This window comes from Canis aureus, chromosome 5 (assembly GCF_053574225.1).
Source record: "Canis aureus isolate CA01 chromosome 5, VMU_Caureus_v.1.0, whole genome shotgun sequence".
Taxonomy (NCBI): domain Eukaryota; kingdom Metazoa; phylum Chordata; class Mammalia; order Carnivora; family Canidae; genus Canis; species Canis aureus.
The window spans coordinates 41,293,181-41,314,252 of NC_135615.1; the positions used below are offsets into that span (position 1 = coordinate 41,293,181).

Consider the following 21,072-nt stretch of genomic DNA (forward strand, 5'->3'; position numbering starts at 1 on the left):
CTTAGTGCAGGGGTCGGGAGCACGGCCTCAAGAACCTGTCACCGAGCAGCTATGTGGCCTTGGGCAAGTCACCTAACTACTCTGTGGCTCAGGTTCCTGCGTCGTCTTGAGCAACGAAAGGATTAGGTGTCTTAAAACACGTAGAGCACTTTGAACAGTACCTGGCGTAAACAAGGAGCCAATGTGTTTCACCACCTTCAAATTGTTTGCCACATCCACCGACCATCCAGATTGTTACTTACTTAAGAGTATTTGAATTGATTCCATTGTAATCTAAAAGTTAATTGAGCGGGACCGGGCCATGGTGTGCGCTGGGACTGGCGTGCAGCTACTTTCGCTGAACGTCCTGAACAGCCGGGTGGGCTCGGGTTTCGTCCCCTCAGCTGCCTTCGGGTCTGCAGCATAGGCAGCGTTGACAGCGGGTGGGTGCCAGCAAAGAGGCAGGAACGGGACACTTGGCGGGGCCCATGGTTCCAGAAGCGCCGTCTCCATTATGGCCCCAATCAAGTCTCTCCCTCTAGGTGGGAGATGCCATCCCTTCGGTGATAGTTTTTGAAGGGGAACCTGGAAACAAGGTGAACCTGGCAGAGCTGTTCAAGGGCAAAAAGGGGGTGCTGTTTGGAGTCCCTAGGTCCTTTAGCCCTGGCTGTTCCAAGACCCACCTGCCAGGATTCATGGAGCAGGCTGAGGCTCTGAAGGCCAAGGGGGTCCAAGTGATAGCCTGTCTGAGCGTTAATGATGTCTTCGTGACTGAGGCCTGGGGACGAGCTCATAACTCAGGAGGCAAGGTTAAGCTGTTGGCTGACCCCACTGGGGCCTTTGGGAAGGAGACAGATTTGTTACTGGATGATTCATTGGTATCTCTCTTTGGAAATCATCAGCTCAAGAGGTTCTCTATGGTGATAGAGAATGGCATAGTGAAGTCCTTGAATGTGGAGCCAGATGGTACAGGCCTCACCTGCAGCCTGGCTCCCAACATCCTCTCGCGCTCTGAGTGCCCGGGCCCAGACACTCCTTCCACTCTTTCGTGTTGCACCTGCCCAGCCCTGGACAAGGGCCCACTCTGCTCCAACTTCAATGAGGTCCACCCGGTGGGAATTGTGACCAAATTTCTGCAATAAACATTTCAGGCTCTCAAAAAAATAAAAATAAATTAATTAATTAGTTAATTAAATAAAAGCTAATTGAAAAGAAAACTTTACATCCCAGCTGTAGGTGGAGAACTAACATAGTTTGCTGTGAATCTGAGGTAGCAGTTAAATAGTTCTGAGCACTCTTATGTACTGAGTCCTTGCTACTTGCCCCGCACGGTGCTGGGAGTCTTGACGGGTGAGAATCCTCCCGGCTCTGAGGTCAGCACCGTCATCCTCCAGAGGAAGAAACTAAGGCACAGGCATTAGAAAGTTTTCCCACAAAACGAGTGGGAAAAGCAGAGAGGGAGACAAACCACGAGAGACTCCTAACTCCGGGAAGCGAACAAGGGGTGGTGGAAGGGGAGGCGGGGCGACCGGGTGACGGGCCCTGAGGGGGGCACCTGACGGGATGAGCCCTGGGTGTCAGACTGTATGTCGGCAAATCGAACTCCAATGAAAAGAAAAGAAAACGGAAACTTGCCCACAGCCACGCACTCAGCAAACGCAGGCGGCAGTCTGGGATTCAGGACGAGGCTCCTCAGCCCAGTCGGGGCTGCCGCTCTTGGCCGCGGACCGGACTGCGTTCGTGGGGCCGCCGGGGTGGACGCGCCCCGGGACTGCGGTCACAACGTGCCCCTAACTGGGCGGCTCGGGACGACGGGCACCATCCGCCCGGTTCTGGAGCCTCGAGGTCCAAAACCAAGATGTGGCCTGGGCGACGCTCCCGCCAAGACCCCCGGGAGGCTCCTCCTCGCCTCGCGCGGCTTCCGGTCCCCGAGGCGCCCTTGCTGGTGGCCCCACCCCGGCCCCGCTCGGCCTCCACGCGGCTGTCTCCCGCCGTGCGTCCGCCCTCGCGGCTCGTCTCCTCTGGTGAAGACGGCGGTGGTGCAGGGAAAGGGCCCTCCCCTCCCCAATGGCGTCTGCGAGCCTTGTTGCCAGGTAAGGTCCCATCACGGGCACCGCGGGCTAGGATCTCCCCGGATCTGTCCGGCCCGGGCGGCCTCGGGGCGTCGGAGGGGAGAGCGGCTCAAGGGACGCGGCGGCCTGGGCCCTGCGCTCGCCGAGCGGCGTCCCGGGGCTGGCATCCGGCGGGCGGGCTGAGGGGGCGGGCTGAGGGGGGGCCGGTGTCCAGGGGCCGGCGTCCGGCGGGCGGGCTGAGAGGGCCGGCGTCCGGCGGGCGGGCTGAGGGGGCGGGCTCCCGCCGCGCTGGCCCTGAGGGAGCGGGCGGCGGAAGAAAGCTTCCGAAGGAGGGGGAGGGGGAGGCGGAGGGGAGGGGGAGGGGGCGCCGGCCTCCCCAGCCCGCGCAGTGCGCAGGGCCGCGCTCCCGCAGAGCCGCAGCGGGGCAGAGGCCAGGGACGCCCCCGCGGCGGCGGGAGGGAGGGACGCAGCCAAGACAGGAGGGGAGCCCGCATTTATTCTTCTGCTACTTCAGTGAAACCTTAAGAGCAGTGTCTCTTCTAAGAGGAGTTTGAGGGGCGGGGGCGGGGGCGGGGGGCGTCTGTCGCTCCGTCACACGAGGCTGTCCCTCGTTGAAGCGGCCGCATAGGTTTCGTAGAGGCGGGCGGCCCGCGTCCTGAGCTCCCGGGCCAGCTGACAGACGGCGAAGGGCCAACAGCAGTGCACGGCCAGCCAGTCCTCACACAGCGTGGCCTGCGGGGAGAGCCGGCTCTGTCCTGCCGCCGCCGCTCTACCAGCTCCCGGGGCCTGGCCGCCCGGGTTCAGGGCCGCGGCCCCCCTGGGGGGCCACCCAGGTGCCCCGCTGCTCACGTGCTCATCGGTCCTTCACTCAGGGACCGGCCCTGCTTCGGGCTTTTGGTGCACACTTCACACTTGAAAGCCCCGATTTCCCTGTCAACCTCTTTCTTTTTCCTACTAGGACTTAATATTTATGACTTTCTTTCTTTCTTTCTTTCTTTCTTTCTTTCTTTCTTTCTTTCTTTCTTTCGAGTGGGGTGCCAAGTGCATATGGTCCAGAATTCTCACAATAAGGCCGCACGGGAAGTAAAAAGTACATCCCTCTTCCCATGGCTGTACCCAGCCACCCACTTCACTTGTCTGGGGGCAACCGTCATTGGCAGCTCTTTATATACACTTCCAGATAAATTCTATGTCTACGCAAGTGTATATATAGTCCTTCTATGCAAATAGTTGCATATTTCTGTGTCTTGTACTTTTTTTTTTTCACTTAAAAATCTATTTTAGGGGGCGCCTGGGTGGCTTAGTCAGTTAAGTGTCTGCCTTCGGTTCAGGTCATGATCCCAGGGTCTTGGGATCAAGTCCCACTTGGGATTCCTGCTCTGCAGGGAGTCTGCCTCTCTCTCTGCCTCTGCCTCTCTGTCTCTTTGTGAATAAATAAAGATATTTCAAATAAATATATATACTTACATATATTTTTGTATTGATCTAGCTCAGTGGTCCAAGGGTCCACTGAAATATGTATGTAATAGGGATCATTCCACATGAATATATAAGGAGGTGCCTTGTTTATTTTTGACTCTCGTCATCTTGATATGTGTGACCTGTCTATACTCGGGCTCTCATTGTCCCCCAGGCTCAGCTGCACTGGAAAGTGACTGGCTCTTTGAAGCTCCCTCCAGGGAACCCCCAGAGTGAGCTCTGCATGTGCCACATCATCTGTATCTTACATCAGACTACCCCAAGAACACCCTCTAAGTTTGGTACAGTTTTACCCATCATCTCAGGGGGCAGGGAGAGACAGAGAGACAGAAGTAGCCCACTGACCAATAACCAGCATTCGAATAGGCGCCCCAGGAAACACCCCTCACAATGTAGCCTTTTGGCTCATACGAATGAAATCAGAGATTTCTTCCCTTCCCTCTCCCAAAGTCTTCCACTAAGTGTGGTGTTTTCAAGCATCCTTGCCCAGACTTTTTTTTTTTTTAAATCACAGGTTTGAAAGACATTTAGGTTTACATAGATCCAAGTTCATGTACACGTTCAAACTTACCCGTATTTTATGTCTCTCTCTGGTGCCAATTCTCAGCGCAAAGGTGGACCCAGGTAACAATGGCCAACAAAGGCACTCTCCGTGATGCCTGGCGATGTCACACTCAAGGCATATTGGACAAAACAGGCCACAGAAACCTGTCGATAACCACACAAAAGAAAGCCACGGCTCTCATGTGCTCAGAGCAGCCTCCCGTCTCCAAGAGCGTTCAGAGCCCTATGCCGTTGACCCGACGCTACACTGTCTCCCTGCAATCAAGGACTGACAATGAATAACCAATTGTCAAAACGCAGCATATGAAAATTGCCGTAACTGAGCCACATCAAAATTGTCCTCTTTTGTTAAACACTGGCAAAGCCGAACCTGACACAATTCTGTTAGCGTTCACGACGGTAATTGTTTTTTCCTGTCAAGAGAAAAGCATTAAATAATTTTTTACACTTGAGTCGTCACTGTGGCTTCTATTATGTTCATCTATTTTCAATATTTAAAATAGACCCAGGATATGATACTTTTGAATAGCAGGCATCTTTTTCTGTAAATGGGACTGAAAGCTCTTTCATGGTGCACTGGTTCTGCCCGCTAGTCTCCTCAGGACTGTGTTCTATTGCTCAGGCCAGAAGGTTACTCTAATTTTTGCTAGTTTCATGGAGCCACTGGCATCTGCCAGTTTTAATCAGTAAACTATTGGAGGCTTGGTTCCTAGAACAGCAACTGGAAACAGTTCGTCATTTATTCATTCGTTGATCTTTAACTCCTGATATTGTTTCCTACACATTCTGCGTAAACCATCTAACACACAAGTTCTGTTTTAAATAAGTTTTGGGTCACAGACCCTTTTGAGAATATGGTGGTAGCCATGAAATCACTCTTCAAGGGAAAAGAAAAATATACAAACATGCAAAATTGTGCATTCAATTTGTGGGGTCCAAGGATCCTCTGAAAACTATCAACAGACAGCGCGTTAAGAATTCCTCATATACAGTTAAAGTGTTATGACGCCTAGCATTGCAGATGAGGATGATCTTGAAGAACGCAGAATTTGCACTATAAAACAGCAAAAAAATGAAATAATAAATACCAAAAAGCTAACCATGACCTGTAAAGCACATATGCAATAGATGTTATTCAGATATAATTTAATTTTTTTTTTTTTTTTATGATAGTCACACAGAGAGAGAGAGGCAGAGACATAGGCAGAGGGAGAAGCAGGCTCCATGCACCGGGAGCCCGACATGGGATTCGATCCCGGGTCTCCAGGATCGCGCCCTGGGCCAAAGGCAGGCGCCAAACCGCTGCGCCACCCAGGGATCCCTCAGATATAATTTAGATATGAGAAAATGAACAGATCGTAAGTGTTCTGTTGGGTGAGTTGTGACAATCACGTTCTCACCCAAGCAACCAGAGAAGTAGAGCGCTGTCCTTAGGGTTCCTCATGGCCCTTCCCGGATGACCCCAATCTTCCCATCCCCACTCCCGAGGCAACCACTGCTCTGACTCCTCTTCCCATAGATAAGTTTTATCATCTTCTTGGACTTCATATGAATGGAACCATGTTTACTTTTATATCCAGCTTCTTTTATTCAACTTTGTTTCCTGAGGCTCATCTTTGTTGTTCTGTGAATCTGTAGTACGTTCTTTATTGCTGCTGAGTGCTATTCCAACATATGAATACAGAGCAGACTGTTTCTCCGTACTCTCACTGGCTATTCCATTTTCTGCTGTGGTGAACAAGTACTATGAACATTCGTGTACAGTCTTCATGCGGACATGTATTTTCATTTCCTTTATGTGAATTCCTAGGTGAATTGCTGGGTCATGAAGTAGATTTATGTTTAACCTGACACGAAATAAACAGTTCTCCAAAATAGATGCACCATTTAACAATCCCACCAGCAATGGATGAGACTTCTAGTTGTTCCACATCCTCACTAACATTTACTATGGTCAGCGCATTCTATTTTAGCCATTTCAGTGAGAATGAAATGGTAATGATCACAGCCTTTTAGTGCACCCGACAGAAAGGCTCAAAATACCGTGTCATTAGCATACCAGAACTTCCTGTCAAAGGCCTGTCTCTGCTACCCCTCCTTCCCTCCCTCCCCAAATGGTGGGGAGTGCGAAGACCCACTTCCAATTTCAATGACAAAAAAGTAAAATGCTAGGAATGCTATTTTATCTTAGACACCCCCCCACCCCCAGAAGATGTTCCAGGGCTCTGGACTTAACTGTCACTGTGAGGGAGTGAGGTAGCACACACACAAAGGGCAAGAGAACTCCATGCAGAGGAGGACAAGGAGCAGCCCATCTTTGAGGAAAATAACATCTATTTCTTCCATTCAGGAGTCGTGAGATAATTTGCTAAATCACGTACTGTAGGCATCCCTTCACCCAAAGCAAACTCTGAATTTAGCCTTCAGTCAATCTGAAATGTTTTGCCCCACATTAAAAAAAAATCATTACCCTCAGCCAGATCAGAAGCCAGCCCCTCCCCACCACCTTGCAGCGACCACTGGTGTGAACAGCTGGAGGACAGATGGCCCAGTAGACTTCCTGCAAGTTCCCAGTAGTCATACTATAGGCAGTCCTGAATTGGGAGACTTGGAAATCATGGCATATAAAAAAAAGGTCAATCAAATCTCATTTTATGCATGGATTATGAAATAGTGCAAATGCCTGCAAATAAATTAATCAAAAGTTGCATAATTATAAAGCTGGCAAGCTAAGTGAATAATAAGTTGTGTTTACACAATTGCCTGAGCTGTAGCACCATCATCGGCAGGGACAAATGCCCACCATCCTCTCAGTAAGCATATTGTAAAGACATTGTTTTGTGCTTTGGAACTCCTGTATCTCATCTTTATGAGTTGCATACCTTTTTAAAAAGCACGTGCTGTTATTCTTATTTTTAATCCTTTCCATCAGATAACCGTGTTATCTAAATGTTCATTAGGATGCAATTCTAGACGCTGAAGGCAACACAACAGAACACACGTTCAGTTACCCTGGGACAGAAGTCAGATGAAGTCAAATGTGATTTAAAAAACAAAAATCAGGGATCCCTGGGTGGCGCAGCGGTTTGGCGCCTGCCTTTGGCCCAGGGCGCGATCCTGGAGACCCGGGATCGATTCCCACATCGGGCTCCCGGTGCATGGAGCCTGCTTCTCCCTCTGCCTGTGTCTCTGCCTCTCTCTCTCTCTGTGACTATCATAAATAAATAAAAAAATTAAAAAAAAATCACTATGAAAGCTAAATTCTTATTATGTAATAGCTAACATTAGACTTCACCATGTGCCAAGCCCTGCTAAAAATACATTGCATTAGCCCACTTAATTCTCACAACAATCTTATGATACAGATACTCTTACTGCATCCATTTTAATGGAGGAACACAGATAGCCAGAGGGATACATTTATTGGGAAGGAGCAGAGGTGAGATTTGAACTCAGGTAGTCTGGCCCCAAAGTCTTAACTACTACACACAACACCATATGTTCTTGTGTTTTATGTATTCAGTATGTCACAGCAGCTGTGGATTTGTGTGCTCTGAGACAGTATCCTCACTGCCACTACTCTGCATTTATTCCTGTGAGACACTCTCACATCACACAACTTTAGGAAAGTTCTTTTTTGTCAGATGTCACTACGCGATGGAATGAGTGGGATAAAAATTCTCGGCTCATACCTCAATAGGAATGGGCAAAAGTGGGACGATGGAACACTGTCTTAAAGAATCTCTAGAAGAAAATTTTGCGACATAGTTACAAACTCCTACAAATCAATATGTAAAGGACTAAACAAAAGAAGAAAATGGAGCTAGAACATGAGCAGGTAATTTACCAAAGAGGAAACACAAATGACCAATAACAACTGTGAAAAGTTAATCATTAGTAATCAGGGAGATGCTATTGAGGCAATTGGAAACCCGTAAGAATGCCAATTTTTTTCAATATTTACATTGTGGGGAAACCATAGAGAAATAGGTACACAGCCCTTTTGAAGGCAAGTTGGGTGAAACTAGGGCAAGTTTAGATACACCAGAACTTAGTGATCCCACTTGTAAGCATCTACCCTACAGTAACATCTACACATGTACACAACGAGGCAGCACAGGGGTGTCCACTGCAGCATTGTTTGTAGCTTGAAATTGAAAACTTTAATGTGCACTAATAGATGCAAGTGTAAATAAGCCATGATGGTGTAAATCATATTCTGGAATAAATAAGAATGCAGTGAAAGATTAAGTACCAACAGAGTTAAATCTCTAAGACATATTTTGAGTTAAAAAGAAATTGCAGAGGTGCCTGGGGGGCTCAGTCAGTCAAGCATTGTCTGACTCTTGATTTTGGCTCAGGTTCTGATCTCAGGGTCGTGGGATCGAGCCCTGCGTCAGGCTCCACACTCAGCAGGAAGTCTGCTGGAGATTCTCTCCCTCCTACTGTCACCCTCTGGGCTCACTGTCTCTCTGGTAAATAAATAAAATCTTCCAAAAAATGACGTTGCACAATGATACAAATACCACTATACTATTTATGCTTTGTTTAACGAGTTAGAGAACAATAGTACTTATTACTAATGGCTACATATACAAACACCAAGAAAATGATCTGTAAGGAAACCTTCCAGACTGATTTTATAAAAAAAAAAGAGGAGACATGATTTCCTTTTCTGTAATGTTTCTTTTTTTTTACAAGGTGAACATATTCATGTGTTATTTGTGTATATACATATACACAGATTTATTTATTTATTTATTTATTTATTTATTTATTTATTTATTTTATTTTATTTTAAGGAGCTCAGGCTCTAAAGGGATTTGAGCCAGAAATTTAGCCTCTTTCTCTTACACCCAAAGGCCTGGTGGTTATGTAAGCATCCACAGCCTAACTGTTCCTGGCCTGTCCTCTGAGATGGGCTCCCCCCTCATGCATGGAATGTGATTTATTATTCATCCTTCTAACTCACAGGGGAGTCAAGATCAAAAGAAAAAGCCTACACAGAACCAGAGTGCAGAGCTCCAGAGAGCAGAAGGAGGAAAGGTGGGTGGAAACTGCAATGAGGCACAGTGCCGATCAATTATTCCAAAAAGGCAGAACTATCCAAAAGTAAGAGATGCTCAAGAAAGAAATGGGGCGCACTCATACATTGTGGGTGGGAGTGTAAATTAGTACAACTTCCAAATGGAGATCCTGTTGGCAGCATCTATCGAGATTTAAAATGGTACGTACTATTCCACCAGCAGGTTTATTCCTTGGCAATTGTCCAACAGGTAAACTCACACACATGCAAAATGACACCTGTACAAAGTCACTCACAGAGCACTGGTTTGAGCAGCACAAACTCTGGAAACCACAGGAAGATGCACCAATGAGGGTTTCTGGATAATTTATGATAAATTCATACGATAGAATCTATGCAGCAATGTAAAATATTGGGTGCAGAACAGTGTGTGTTTACAATTCCACTATTTGTAGAAATTATTTATTTATATACACGGCACAGCAGAAAACCTGGAAGGAGAGGTACCAAACTACAACAAGGATGATCTCCAACAGCTGGGTTTTGTTCTTTTCTACATCTCTGTATTTTTCTTTTTTTATGATGATTACAGGATGGTTTTATAATAAGAATAATCTACTTTCATATAAATTTATTTTGTATCTTCACAAGCATATAGACCACATGTGGACTCAGGTAAGAGTAGTTGCCTTTGTGGGGAACTGGGTGGGCAGATGGCAAATATATCAAAGGCGTAGGTGCTTTTGAATTTTGCATCCCGTGCATGCTAAGCTATTCAAAATCTCTCTCTCTCTCTCTATTTTATTTTTTTTTATTTATTTATGATAGTCACAGAGAGAGAGAGAGAGAGAGAGGCAGAGACACAGGCAGAGGGAGAAGCAGGCTCCATACACCGGGAGCCTGATGTGGGATTCGATCCCAGGTCTCCAGGATCGCGCCCTGGGCCAAAGGCAGGCGCCAAACCGCTACGCCACCCAGGGATCCCTCTCTCTCTCTTTTTAAAGCACTGAGCTGGCTCCAAAGGAGAGAAACCCCCTTTCGAGAAATGCTCAAAAGCCAAGGCTGCCAGGTTCCTGCCAGGCATGGTGCAGAGGAGACTTAGACAAGCAGGGGAGGGGCCAGACCAGCGGACCACAGTATCCCTTCCAACTCAGAGGATTTATGACTCTTCCAATGGAGGGTAAGACAGAAAGAATCCAGTGAGAATCCAGGTTAAAATGCATTCATGGATGGGTTGTTCAGGAACTATTTATAAGTGCCTCCTATGGACCAGGCGCTCTGCTGGGCACAGCAGTGGTCCCTGATTTGAGAGAGTGTAGCTTTACTAGGTTATAGTTCAGGGACACAAATCTGAAGCCTTTTCAACACCTTCTTCCTCTTCCAGAAAACCAAAGACAATCCCGGCCCACTTCATCCTATGCATCTTGGGTATGTGATGATTCCCAGTCCCACCAAGCTCTTTACCCCCGATGCTTATGGTGCCCTCCACAGGGAGGCTGTCTGAGGGGCAGGTTTCCTCCCACCTTCCAGGTATCAGCTTAAGTTGGTTCCCCGAGGAGGCCATCCCTGACCCCACTCCCCCACAGCTGCCTTCCATAACGCCCTATTTATTTCCTTCATGGAACTTATCACAACCGTCATTATCTTGGTAACTGATTTATTTGCTCATTGTCTCTCTCCTCTATGAAAACTTCTCTGCCTCGTTCGCTGTTAACGTCTGTAATACCCATCACGGTCTCCACACAGGTAGGAACTCAGTAAATATGAAATTACACACCCAGTGGATTATGCCTCACACATAAACCTTCCCTGGGGCACCGTCACAAATGTCCTCAAAGCTGGGATACTTCACCTTCGACCCATGACAACACTTAGCAGCCACTCATACACCCTCGGCTTCATCCTCCCAACTGAGCTTCCAGCAACCCCATCTCCAAAGGACTCAGAAGCACCCACTGGCCCATCCCAGCGCCCTCTGAATTCAGGGGAAAGCGCCCAAGTGGGAAGAGGGAGGCAGTGTAAAAAATGGAATTGCAATAAAATGAAGAAGCCAAATGTCAAAGAGAAATGGAAATCGCTGCTGTTCATCACTTACCCTTTGTTTAATGGGTGTCAAATCGTGGCAATAATTCTCAACATGTAACAGGAAACTCTCCCAGGATGGCAATCTGTCATGGAAAGCAGCTTTCCTTTTTGTTTCCAAGTTTGTCACAACTGTTTACACACTGGTCTGCTTGAATTCAAATTCTATGGCTAGGGGCGCCTGGGTGGCTGAGTTGGTTAAGCATCTGCCTTTGGCTCAAGTCATGGTCCCAGGGTCCTGGGATTGAGCCCTGCATCGGGGGGGGGGGGGGGGGGGGGGGGGGTCCCTGCTCAGCAGGGAGCCTCCTTCTCCCTCTGCCTCTGCTCATGCTCTCTCTCTCTTGCTCAACTGAACAAAATCTCAAAAAAAAAAAAAAAAAGATATTTTGTGAATAAAGTGGCCCTTCTAAACAAGAAAAAAAGCCCAGGGTCTGTAGCACTCTGAGTCCACCTGTGTCCTGGGAATGAGCATGCAGGAACGAATGTTTAAAGCGATGTCACCTCTAAGTTCTTCTCTGAGCTAGTCAGCTTAGACACACTATGAGCAATCATACGATGGAGGTCCACCCGGGGAATAACTGGGACACAGAACATTCCAGTCACTTTGGATTGTATGGCCGTGGCCCCTTCTCCACAGGTTGTGCCAAAATGTAAAGAACATTGATTTCACATGTCCTCCCTTCTCACCTTGTCCCCAGAATGAGCTCTCAAGTGGACAAGCAGGGAATTTTCAGAAGACCAAGTGTGGTTGGTCTGAACACCAAGGGGGTGGGGACAGAGCTAAGGAGTGAAGCGGCATTTAAGGCTGGGAGCGGTGAGGACGATTGTTTCTTTACCCAATGAGGTGCTCTTGCGATTGAGTAGAAATCACGGAACAGCAGCCAGTCTACGCCTCCTGACTCTGCTCTCAACACGCTGGAGGATAGTAACAACTTGTAGTAACAATAATATTAATATCTAAGATTCACTAAGCGCATCGTTGTGTACTTGTTGGGCATTTCCTGATAACAGCACCCCAATAATAATTGTGAGAGACTATCCCTTCACTACTGAGGGCAGTACCGATAGGACCATCCTTTGGAATGACTGAAGCTGGGCAAAGTGAACACCATCTGCTCCATCAATTCTTGGAGGGAAAAACAAAAGGATAAAAATGTTTGGAGTTGATCAGAGCATCAGCTAGCTTCTGATAATGCAGCTTGTCCCTTCTAAGCTTAGTTTTAAGGTGATTTTCTGATTCTGTGAGCTACCCCAAAGCCTTCTGATGAAATCCAGTGTTTGTTTCTTTATTAGTTTCCTAGAGCCACCATAACAAAATACCACAAACTGAGCATCTTTAAGCAGTAGAGATTATTCTCTTCATACTCTGACAATAACAGGAGGGAGGGGAGAGGAATGGGTGACACAGGTGATGAGGATTAAGGGGTGCACTTGTGATGATGAGCGCCAGCTGTTGTGTGGATGTGTTGAGTCACTATATTGTGCATCTGAAACTAATATGACACTGGATGTTGGCTAACTGAAATTTAAATAAAAACTAAAAAAAAATATTCTCTCACTGGAGAATTCTGGAGGCTAGAAGTATGAAACTAAGATGTTGACAGGCTTAGTTCCTTCCAGAAGTTTTGAGGGAATGTCTATTCCATGATGCCACTCTCTAAGCTTTTGGTGGATGTTGGCAATCCTTGGCATTCTTTGGCTTGTGGATGCATTATTTCAATCTCTGCCTCTGTCTTCCCATAGCTTTCTCTTCTGAGTGTTTGTGTTCAAATTTCCCACTCTTACAAGAACATCAGCCATTGGATTAGGATCCACCCTAATCTAGTAGAACCTGACTACATGGCAGACACCCTATTTCCAAATAAGATCACATTCAGAAGTTACAGGTGGACATGAATTTTGAGAGGGCTATTCAGCTGGGTAGAGCATGCAACCCAGAAAACTCTGATCCAGTTTAAGTTCCAAGCCAGTATTAAGAATGGGTTATAAGCATTACGTTTTAATCTTAACAACCATCCCTGAGGAAAGTGAGCACTTTTATCATCCTCATGTTAGAGGGGGCAACATGAAGACCCAGAGAATTTGTTCGAGGTCAAATAGCCAATAAGAGGCAGAGCTAAGATTCAAGTCAAGCTCTTCTCTGATACGAACATATTCTCCTCACTACATTATATTCTAGGCTTTGCCCTACTTGAAAATGCGCTGGTGGCACCCCAACCCCCACCTACAAGCTAGGAAAGGAAAATGGCCCTCTTCCCAATTTGATGCTAGGTCTCCACATCTCCACAGCCAGTCTGTCTTCTTTGTACATCAGCACTGGGAGACAACCAAAGTCAGAGTAATTGGAAGAGAACAAGGAAGAAAGCTGAGAGAATCAAAGAATGGTTGCCATCATTATCTGATCAGAAGTCTACACACATAGCAGAGGCAGGAAGAAACCTGCTGAGCTCTGCATCAGATGGGCAAAGGGACAGGGATGGAGGGTAGGGTTCTGTACTAGGCAGTCTCTCCTCTGTGAGGCCTAGGCCAACAGTGAAGAGCTCAAGTGTAGATGGCCAGAGCACCAAGCATGGCGGGAGAGCTTTAGCCTCAGCAAGATTCCTCGCTGAATAGGGACGTGGACCAGGTAACGGCTCAGAGGGATCTCTGATCAGTCCTGTGAGACTTCAAGAACAAATCGAGATCTTCCCAAAAGCCAGCAAAGGGCAGGGAAAGCCATATTGCTCAAAAATATTGAGATCCAGGGTCTGCTGGATTTTGAATGTTAGTGATTAATGCTTGTCCAACAAGGAGACCTTCCCCCACCCACCCAGCATACACAAGAAAGACTCTGTAGCCAAGCTGCTCCCTCGGGCAAAGGCAAGACCTGGAAGGGGACGCTGATGTGGTACCAGAGATGTGTTAGAATGTCCCATGATAAAAATGGAATCCATGTGCTTTGAACTTCATTCCCAGAGGAAAATCATGTAGCTAGAGGACAGTGTTATTGATACCAAAAATAGAGCTGAAACAACATCTGAAAATATTTCAGTCAACATAAGGGGCGTCTTTTTGTGATATCCTTGTTTTTATAAGAGTCCTACATATTCCTCATAGAAACACTAGAAAGAGATGCACAAAAAAGAAAATAAAAATTACTCATTAGCCTACCATCTGGAGGCATGCCGTAAACATTTGTATTTTTATTCTTCCAGATATTTTAAAAATACTTCCCTTTCCCCCAAAATGGTGCCTAACATGCTTAGTTTTATAGTCTGCTTCTTTAACTTAAAAATGTACCAAAACATCCTTCATCCATTAAATGCTGTTCGACAACATGACTTTTCATGGCTGTATAATAACTCATTGTAGGCGAGCCCCCATCAAACATTTTGGGTTATTCCAGATTGTTGCTGTAATAACCAATGCTGCAGAATTTAATGTTGCTAAGTCTTAGTGCATAATTTATTTCCCAAGCCAAAGTGCCTAAATAAATGTAATTACTTGGCCAAAAGCTATGTAGCACTTGAGGTTCTTTTTATATGTACTGCTAAGCCATCCAGCAGGAAGGCTATACCACTCTGTACTCCCACCAGCAGCAGATGGGGGAGCCCATCTCACATACCTTTGCCAAAGGTGGATCTGGTCATTTAAAACATCTTTGAGGTCACTGCTTATTCTAGAAAAGCATCCTTACCCCTGAAATGCAAGATGTCTCCCGCCAAGGAGTGCATGTGATCAGTCCAGTTATTCTAAAGCCGTTAGATCTCTGTCCATATGCCTAACATAGCTTCTGCACGCAGGGATGCCTTGGGAAAGAAAGAGTCAAGGAGGACTTAAATGAAGAGGGGAAACCTACAGATTCTCTTGTCTCTGCAGACACTGAAGAGGCCGGTGCTCCAGTCTCCACCAGTCTGGACAATCGCTGTGACTGTGGTCCTGCCAGTGGCTCCCCGGATGGGCTGCTTCACCACAGCCTGGGCTGGCCCATGGCTCCTGGAGAGTCAAAAACAGTGACTAACTTGAAAACAAAGTTGATGGTTCACAAGGATAACCGTTAAGCCAAGACAGAGTGATGCGGAGAAGAGAGAGACCAGTGATGATGCCTAGTGGCTCTTAACCCATAGCCCAAGCTCCTCGCCATCTGCCCCAGTCTTACTGTTCCTCTGACCTTATCCTAGCTCTCTTAGTGGCATGATTATTCCTGATCCTGTCATTCACCATAAAATCCAGCCTACTTAGTGTTCCTTGGAGTTTCATTAATAGCTAGATTCACAAATTTGGAACCAAGAGGCCTCAATTCAAATGCCAACATGGCACTTCCTGGCAGCTTGACCTTGGCTGTTGCTTAACACCTATTTCCATTTGTTCAAATGTACAATTAAAAATAAGTAATTTTATCAGGTATTGTGTTGAATGAAGGACATATACTTAGTTTGCTGTGCCTAGGGAGTATGTAACCAGCTGCGCCGAATGAGACTACGCCCCAAAGGTTTTGAGCCTTCATTGAAGAGACCAATAAGGACCAGACATGGAAATTGGGGCTAGGCTATGGAAGGGCAACACGCAGTATCATTTAATTGAACCAAGACTTCAGAAGATGTCTTTTTGTTTGTTTGTTTAAGGATTTATCTTTTTATTTTGGTGGGGGAGGGGCAGAAGGCAAGGGAGTGAGAAAGAGACACTTTCAAGCAGACTCCCCACTGAGCTCGGAGCCCATCGTAGGGCACGGTCTAACGACCCTGAGGTCCTGAGCGGAAACCGAGAGTCAGATGCTTGCCCCACGGAGCCACCCAGGCCCCAGAAGATGTCTTAATGTCAAAGTGCTGCATGGCTGTCCTCGGGGGACCACAGAATACACCTTCAGATCATTCTCCCTGAAGGGAACAGATATCCTATGCCCTCATTCTGAAGTAGGAAATACAGGCCCGGGGGATGGGCTTCAAAAGTGAGGTGGAAAAACTTCCTTCTCTTTCTGGGGCCGAAAGTGGGTTTTGCCCAAGCTCCTACCGTGGGGATACCTGCGGTGAGTCCCACAGTGAAGGGGGAGCTGCACTGGCCTATGGAAGGGCCAGATGGAGGGATGGTGGAGGGACCACTTAGAGCCTGTACACGGTATGATTATCCCCTTTGAGCAAGGCTCATTAGCAGTTTGTCCCCGCCTCTGCTGTTGTGAAGAAAGCCTGCCTCTGACATGAGACAAATGAGAGACAGCAGAATGTCTTCCTCTAACAGCTGCTGTTACAGGACTAGTCACCAGGACTCAGCACCTGTGACGCATGGTCTGGAGGCCAGAGTGGAACATTCCTGAGCACCTTAAAGCAACACCCTGCGGGCATCATGGAAAGAGCAGAAGGCCCCTTTGAGAACATCTAAATCAGGGCAATAAACCCAAGGGGGGGTGCGTTCTCGTTACTCAGACGCACATCTCTTTTTCATTCCACCAATACTGCCCATGTCCACGCCTTCCCAAACCTGATGTGCTTTCAATAAACACATTAGCCTGTTAAAAACAAACAAACAAACAAACAAAAAATGCCCACACCTCACCCCAGGCCAACAGCTCAGGTCTCCAGACAAGACAGAAATCAGGATTCATAACAAGGTTGCTGGTATCAGGACGACAAGGCAGTCGTCCTGATACCAGCCTGAACATGACACAGGTGGATATGGAGGCCTCTGATGGCCACAACGGCCTCTGAGTCTCCCACGGGGTGAGTGGTGATGTCAGCGTAAGAGAGAGATGGCAAAGAGGGATGCCTGCGTGGCTCTGAGGTTGAGCGTCTGCCTTCGGCTCAAAGCTTAATCCTGGGGTCCTGGGATTGGGCCCCTGCAGGGAGCCTGCTTCTCCCTCTGCCTGTGTCTCTGCTTCTCTCTCTCTGTGTCTCCCATGAATAAATAAATAAAATCTTAAAAAAAAAAAGAAAAGAAAAGAAAGAAAAGAAGAAAAGAAAAAGAAAGAAAAGAAAGAAAAGAAAAGAAAAAAAAGAAAAGAAAAGAAAAAAGAAAAGAAAAGAAAGATGGCAAAGAACACAGAATGGAGGGAGGCTGGCGGGGAAGAGGGTGGGTGGAACATGGCCAGTCTTAAGTGCCAACGAGACAGGAGCTAGAAGGTAGGAGAGCCTGGAAGAGGTTAGGGTCAGGAGCTACCTATCTACAAGTGTCAAGTGGAGCTGCGCACCCCAGCCCCTTTAGCCCTTAGGCATTTATAGACAACGCTTAGAGGCTATCGAGCTGTTCAAGAGCCTCCAACAGTATCTGAGGTCTGAAAAAAGTACTGACTCCAAACTATAAAAACTGCAAAGCAGACTGCAAAGTTAGTTAATACTCAACTAAACATAAAAATCTAGCATTATGTCATCATGGTTCATGAGATGGACATAATGCTAGATTTTTATGTTTAGTTGAGTATTAACTAACTTTGCAGTTTTTATAGTTTGGAGTCGGTACTATAAAAACAATTTGGGAAAAAAAATAAAATAATAAAATAAAATAAAATAAAAATAAAAACAATTTAGGATTCTCACTTTTGCAAAAAATTCCAAGTATGAATGACTGCTGAGAAATAAGAACCAATCATAAAATGAATTAATGCCAAATAGCCAAATAATTTCAAAAACAAAATTTAAAAAATCCTTTCACTTATTGGTACAGCAGGAAAAAAAAATGTGGATATAACGTGTGGTACGGGTTGGTTTTAATACATTTGTTACAGTGTAGGTTAGGGCCCACGGTATAGACTGAATCGTGTATCCCCCAAAGTCGTATGTTGAAGCCCAGCCCCTGGTGTGACTAAATCTGGATACAGGGCTTTTAGGGGATGATGAAGGCTAAGTGAGGACTAGGGGTGGGAGCCCGGTCTGCTAAAACTGCCATGCAGAAAGGCCACAGAAGCACCCAGCGAGAAGGCTGCAGGCCACGTGGACTGACCTCACCGGAATCCGGCCACGTGGGCACCTGATCTTGGACTTCCAGCCTCCAGAAAGGTGAGAACACAGCTTTCTGCTCATCAGGCCACCCTGTCTATGATATTTCGTTTCCGGGGACCCAAGCAGACTGAGTCAACGTGAAGATGTCAAATGGCTACTCAAGAAGCCCCCTGCGTACCCGCTTACTTCCTCTGCTCCCCTGTGAGCTCCTGGGGTCAGCGGGCACACGCTGCCCCTCTGCTAACCCCAGAACCCCGCACCGCACCGACACCGAGCGGGCCGGTGGCTGCCCGCTGAGCTGGACCATTCGTTGAATGCATGGGTCTCCTCTGTTATCTTTGAGTCCTCCTCGGACCCAGCTACAAATAGTCTGATCTTCGCTGTGTTTCCTCCTCCAGCCAGGGCACAGGTCTCAGGTGGTGAGAGGAAACCAAAGCAGAGAGTGGCCTCAAAGCTCCCCCCCCACCCACCCAGTGTAGGGCCTGGACCTCCCAACGTGCTGCTCACACCTTGGGGTTTCCGTCCTTATAGGAAGAGCTTCCAGTCAGCTCTGAATTTAGTAGAATTTCTGAGGCCTGAGCCCCTGGATTGGACCTCCCCCTGGAATGGACCATTTACAGCTTGCAGTCCTAGAACAGAACTTTCTGCTCCTGGCTCAGCCTTTTAGGATGGTGAGGAAGCCTGTCCTCTGTTCTAATCAAGTAGCAAAGAGATCAGCTTCTCCTGGTTGGGGGGAAAATGGGTTTGCTTGCCTAACTTTGAATTCAGCAAGTATCTTACTATCCTAATACCCTAAATCTTTGGTGATTTTGATATTAAAATGTTTGAATTGACATGCACTGGCTAACAAAATTCAGCTCAACATTACAGCTTGGGTGTCCTAATGAAAGTAACAAGCACAGCTACCCTCCACGGAGCACCTGCACCACCAGGCCCCTCGCAGTTCCTTTACCAACCGGATCATTAACGGGGGGGGGGGGGGGGGGGGGGGGGGGGGGGCTGCCACAGGCCTCAGACTAAAGCACCCGCTACAGCTGCCTGTACAGCTCTTAGCTCCGGGGCCTCCCGGGGAATCTGATTCTACAACTAAAACCCGGAGTTCAGGAACAGTGGACGAGGCGCACGGTCACGGAGCTTTGCTAAATCAGAGCAGCTGTCCATTTGCCATCAAATTCAGCGAGTTCTTCATTTAGTGGAAAGAGGACAGATTTCAGACTCAGGCACACTAAAATTCACTCGTGGCCTTCTAGTTGTCTAGCCTTGGGAAACCCGAGACATCATCGCCCTCAGCTCTGGTCTCTCTCCCTTGAAACTGGGTTGAAAACACCCACCCTCTGCAGTTGCCTGAGGATTCCAGGGGGCCGGTGGAGGTGGCTATTGTCATTCTGACCTCCTGAGCCTGCCCTTACCCCTAGGGCACTCCTAACCCTACTCTGAGAAACAGAGGGAGGAGGCCTGGGGCACTCTCTCAGGTGTCACCTGTGCAGCCCAAATACCCCAAACTTCAATCCCGGGGACCCATCAGCCTCTGGTTTTCCCACAACTAATAGTTTTCTCAGGAGAGAGAACTTTCAGGGCTAAACTCAGGACAGTCCCAGGTGACCCAAGAAGGTTAGTCACCCAGAGAGATAGAGGCAGGAGGCACGGTGCTAGGAGACTGCTAGGAGATGGAGGAGAGGCACGCCCACCCCCCTTTCTCACCTCACTCTGCTCAGATCTCCCCAACCTAAGCACATTCCCCACCCGGTGGGGTGCTTCCGCCTGAGGGTGGGTTCCTGAAACCTCTTCCTTGATTAAACTTGCAATCCTAAAAAGGGTTCATTCTGCCTTCCACTCAGGCCTCCTTGATTACTTCAAACTTACCTGAAGCCAAAGCCCTTGAGTTCTGATTTCAAAGGACTAGAAATTACTGGCAGCCAAACAGAAGTCAAGTTTCACCTGGTCAGGGATTCAACATTGAAAGTTAAGAATAAAGAGACACCCTTTCACCCAAGCCAGCCCTTCTTTCACCAGCCAAGCAGGGCCCTAAGGAGCCAATAATGAGTTGCCCCTTTTCAAGTATCCTTGAAAAATGATAGCAACTACTTTCTTCCCTTGTCCGGTTTTCTTCTCTCTGGCTCCTCATAAGAGATTGATTTGGGTGTGGGGGGGAGGGGGGGGAGAGAGAGAGAGAGAGAGAGGGAGATTTGATATGCTACCCAAAGAGAAAAAGTTAAAAGGAAAAAGAAATCACCCAACTCTCTACCTCAAACTGGAAATAAGATGCTGTTCATCTTCAGAGATGAGTGAAAGCAACAGAGGCGAGTGTATGTTGAGCAAGGAAACATCCTCAGGAAATTGAGAGAAGTAATTTCCAAACCAACTCATAGTGAGGTGTTCCCTCACTGGGACTCTTCTCCTCCCTTGGACAAAAGGCTGGCTGATTCTAAACTTAGTTTCAATCCAAAGTGAAGCGAAGCATCTCTTCTAAAGAATGTTGCGTTGATATTCTGGAACCTGAGGTCATAGCATGGACCTAACAGACATGTTACTTCTTTAAAGGCACGTACACATCTAACTGGTTAGGTCCATGTCCCGGGTACTAGGAGTCTCCGAAGGACGCCTCTAGGACCTGCCTGATGGAGGTGCGGACCCCAGGAATGCTGGCAAAATGTCCAGAAAGGGGAAAAAAATTAGAAAAAAATTGCAATTGAGGGAAGAGTTCTACAATCATAAATCAGCATTACATGAGAAAGACAACGGGAGGGAGCTGCCGACTATACTATATATTCTTCTCATCAGACCCACGGAGAATGACTGTGGAGGGTTCTAAACTTCAAAGCATTTATTTGAGCAGGTGTGTGAAGAAAAGCCTATATAATACCTCCCAAATCAAGATTCTTCAGCTAAGCTTCCTAATTGCCTTCATTCACTGGGTTCTGGGCAACTGTGTCTCCTCACCTCTAAGGACCGTCCTACGTGA

General features: G+C 47.2%; 2 protein-coding genes across 3 annotated transcripts; one reads left to right on the top strand and one right to left on the bottom strand.

Moving 5' to 3' along the window:
* Positions 1-563: 563 nt before the first annotated feature.
* Positions 564-20,594, bottom strand: PLAC8L1 (PLAC8 like 1). 2 transcript variants are annotated; one of them, XM_077897706.1, is made up of 4 exons: positions 20,356-20,594; positions 15,041-15,177; positions 4,102-4,238; positions 564-1,112 (listed from the first exon to the last, which is right to left on the bottom strand). In XM_077897706.1, exons 1-4 carry the CDS (start codon positions 20,475-20,477, stop codon positions 852-854), a joined length of 657 nt encoding a protein of 218 aa, XP_077753832.1. In that variant the 5' UTR covers positions 20,478-20,594; the 3' UTR covers positions 564-851. The 2 variants fall into 2 exon arrangements, with proteins under 2 accessions (XP_077753832.1, XP_077753833.1); XM_077897707.1 differs by lacking the exon at positions 564-1,112 and adding an exon at positions 2,574-2,783 and having other exon boundaries at positions 20,356-20,593.
* LOC144314052 (uncharacterized) lies at positions 1,163-4,546 on the top strand. The gene is made up of 2 exons (XM_077897715.1): positions 1,163-2,072; positions 4,138-4,546. The coding sequence occupies exons 1-2, from the start codon at positions 1,566-1,568 to the stop codon at positions 4,156-4,158; spliced, it is 528 nt and encodes a 175-aa protein (XP_077753841.1). The 5' UTR covers positions 1,163-1,565; the 3' UTR covers positions 4,159-4,546.
* Positions 20,595-21,072: the final 478 nt, after the last annotated feature.

Excerpts from the sequence above, each read along its gene's own strand:
- LOC144314052 (XM_077897715.1), top strand. The coding sequence starts at position 1,566 with ATGTCGGCAAATCGAACTCCAATGAAAAGAAAAGAAAACGGAAACTTG. Across the intron at positions 2,073-4,137 it reads TCTGCGAGCCTTGTTGCCAG|CGCAAAGGTGGACCCAGGTA; the intron begins GTAAGGTCCCAT and ends GCCAATTCTCAG.
- PLAC8L1 (XM_077897706.1), bottom strand. The coding sequence starts at position 20,477 with ATGAGTTGGTTTGGAAATTACTTCTCTCAATTTCCTGAGGATGTTTCC. Across the intron at positions 15,178-20,355 it reads CATCTTATTTCCAGTTTGAG|GAGCCATGGGCCAGCCCAGG; the intron begins GTAGAGAGTTGG and ends TTGACTCTCCAG. Across the intron at positions 1,113-4,101 it reads GAGAGAGACATAAAATACGG|AAATTTGGTCACAATTCCCA; the intron begins GTAAGTTTGAAC and ends TGTTTATTGCAG.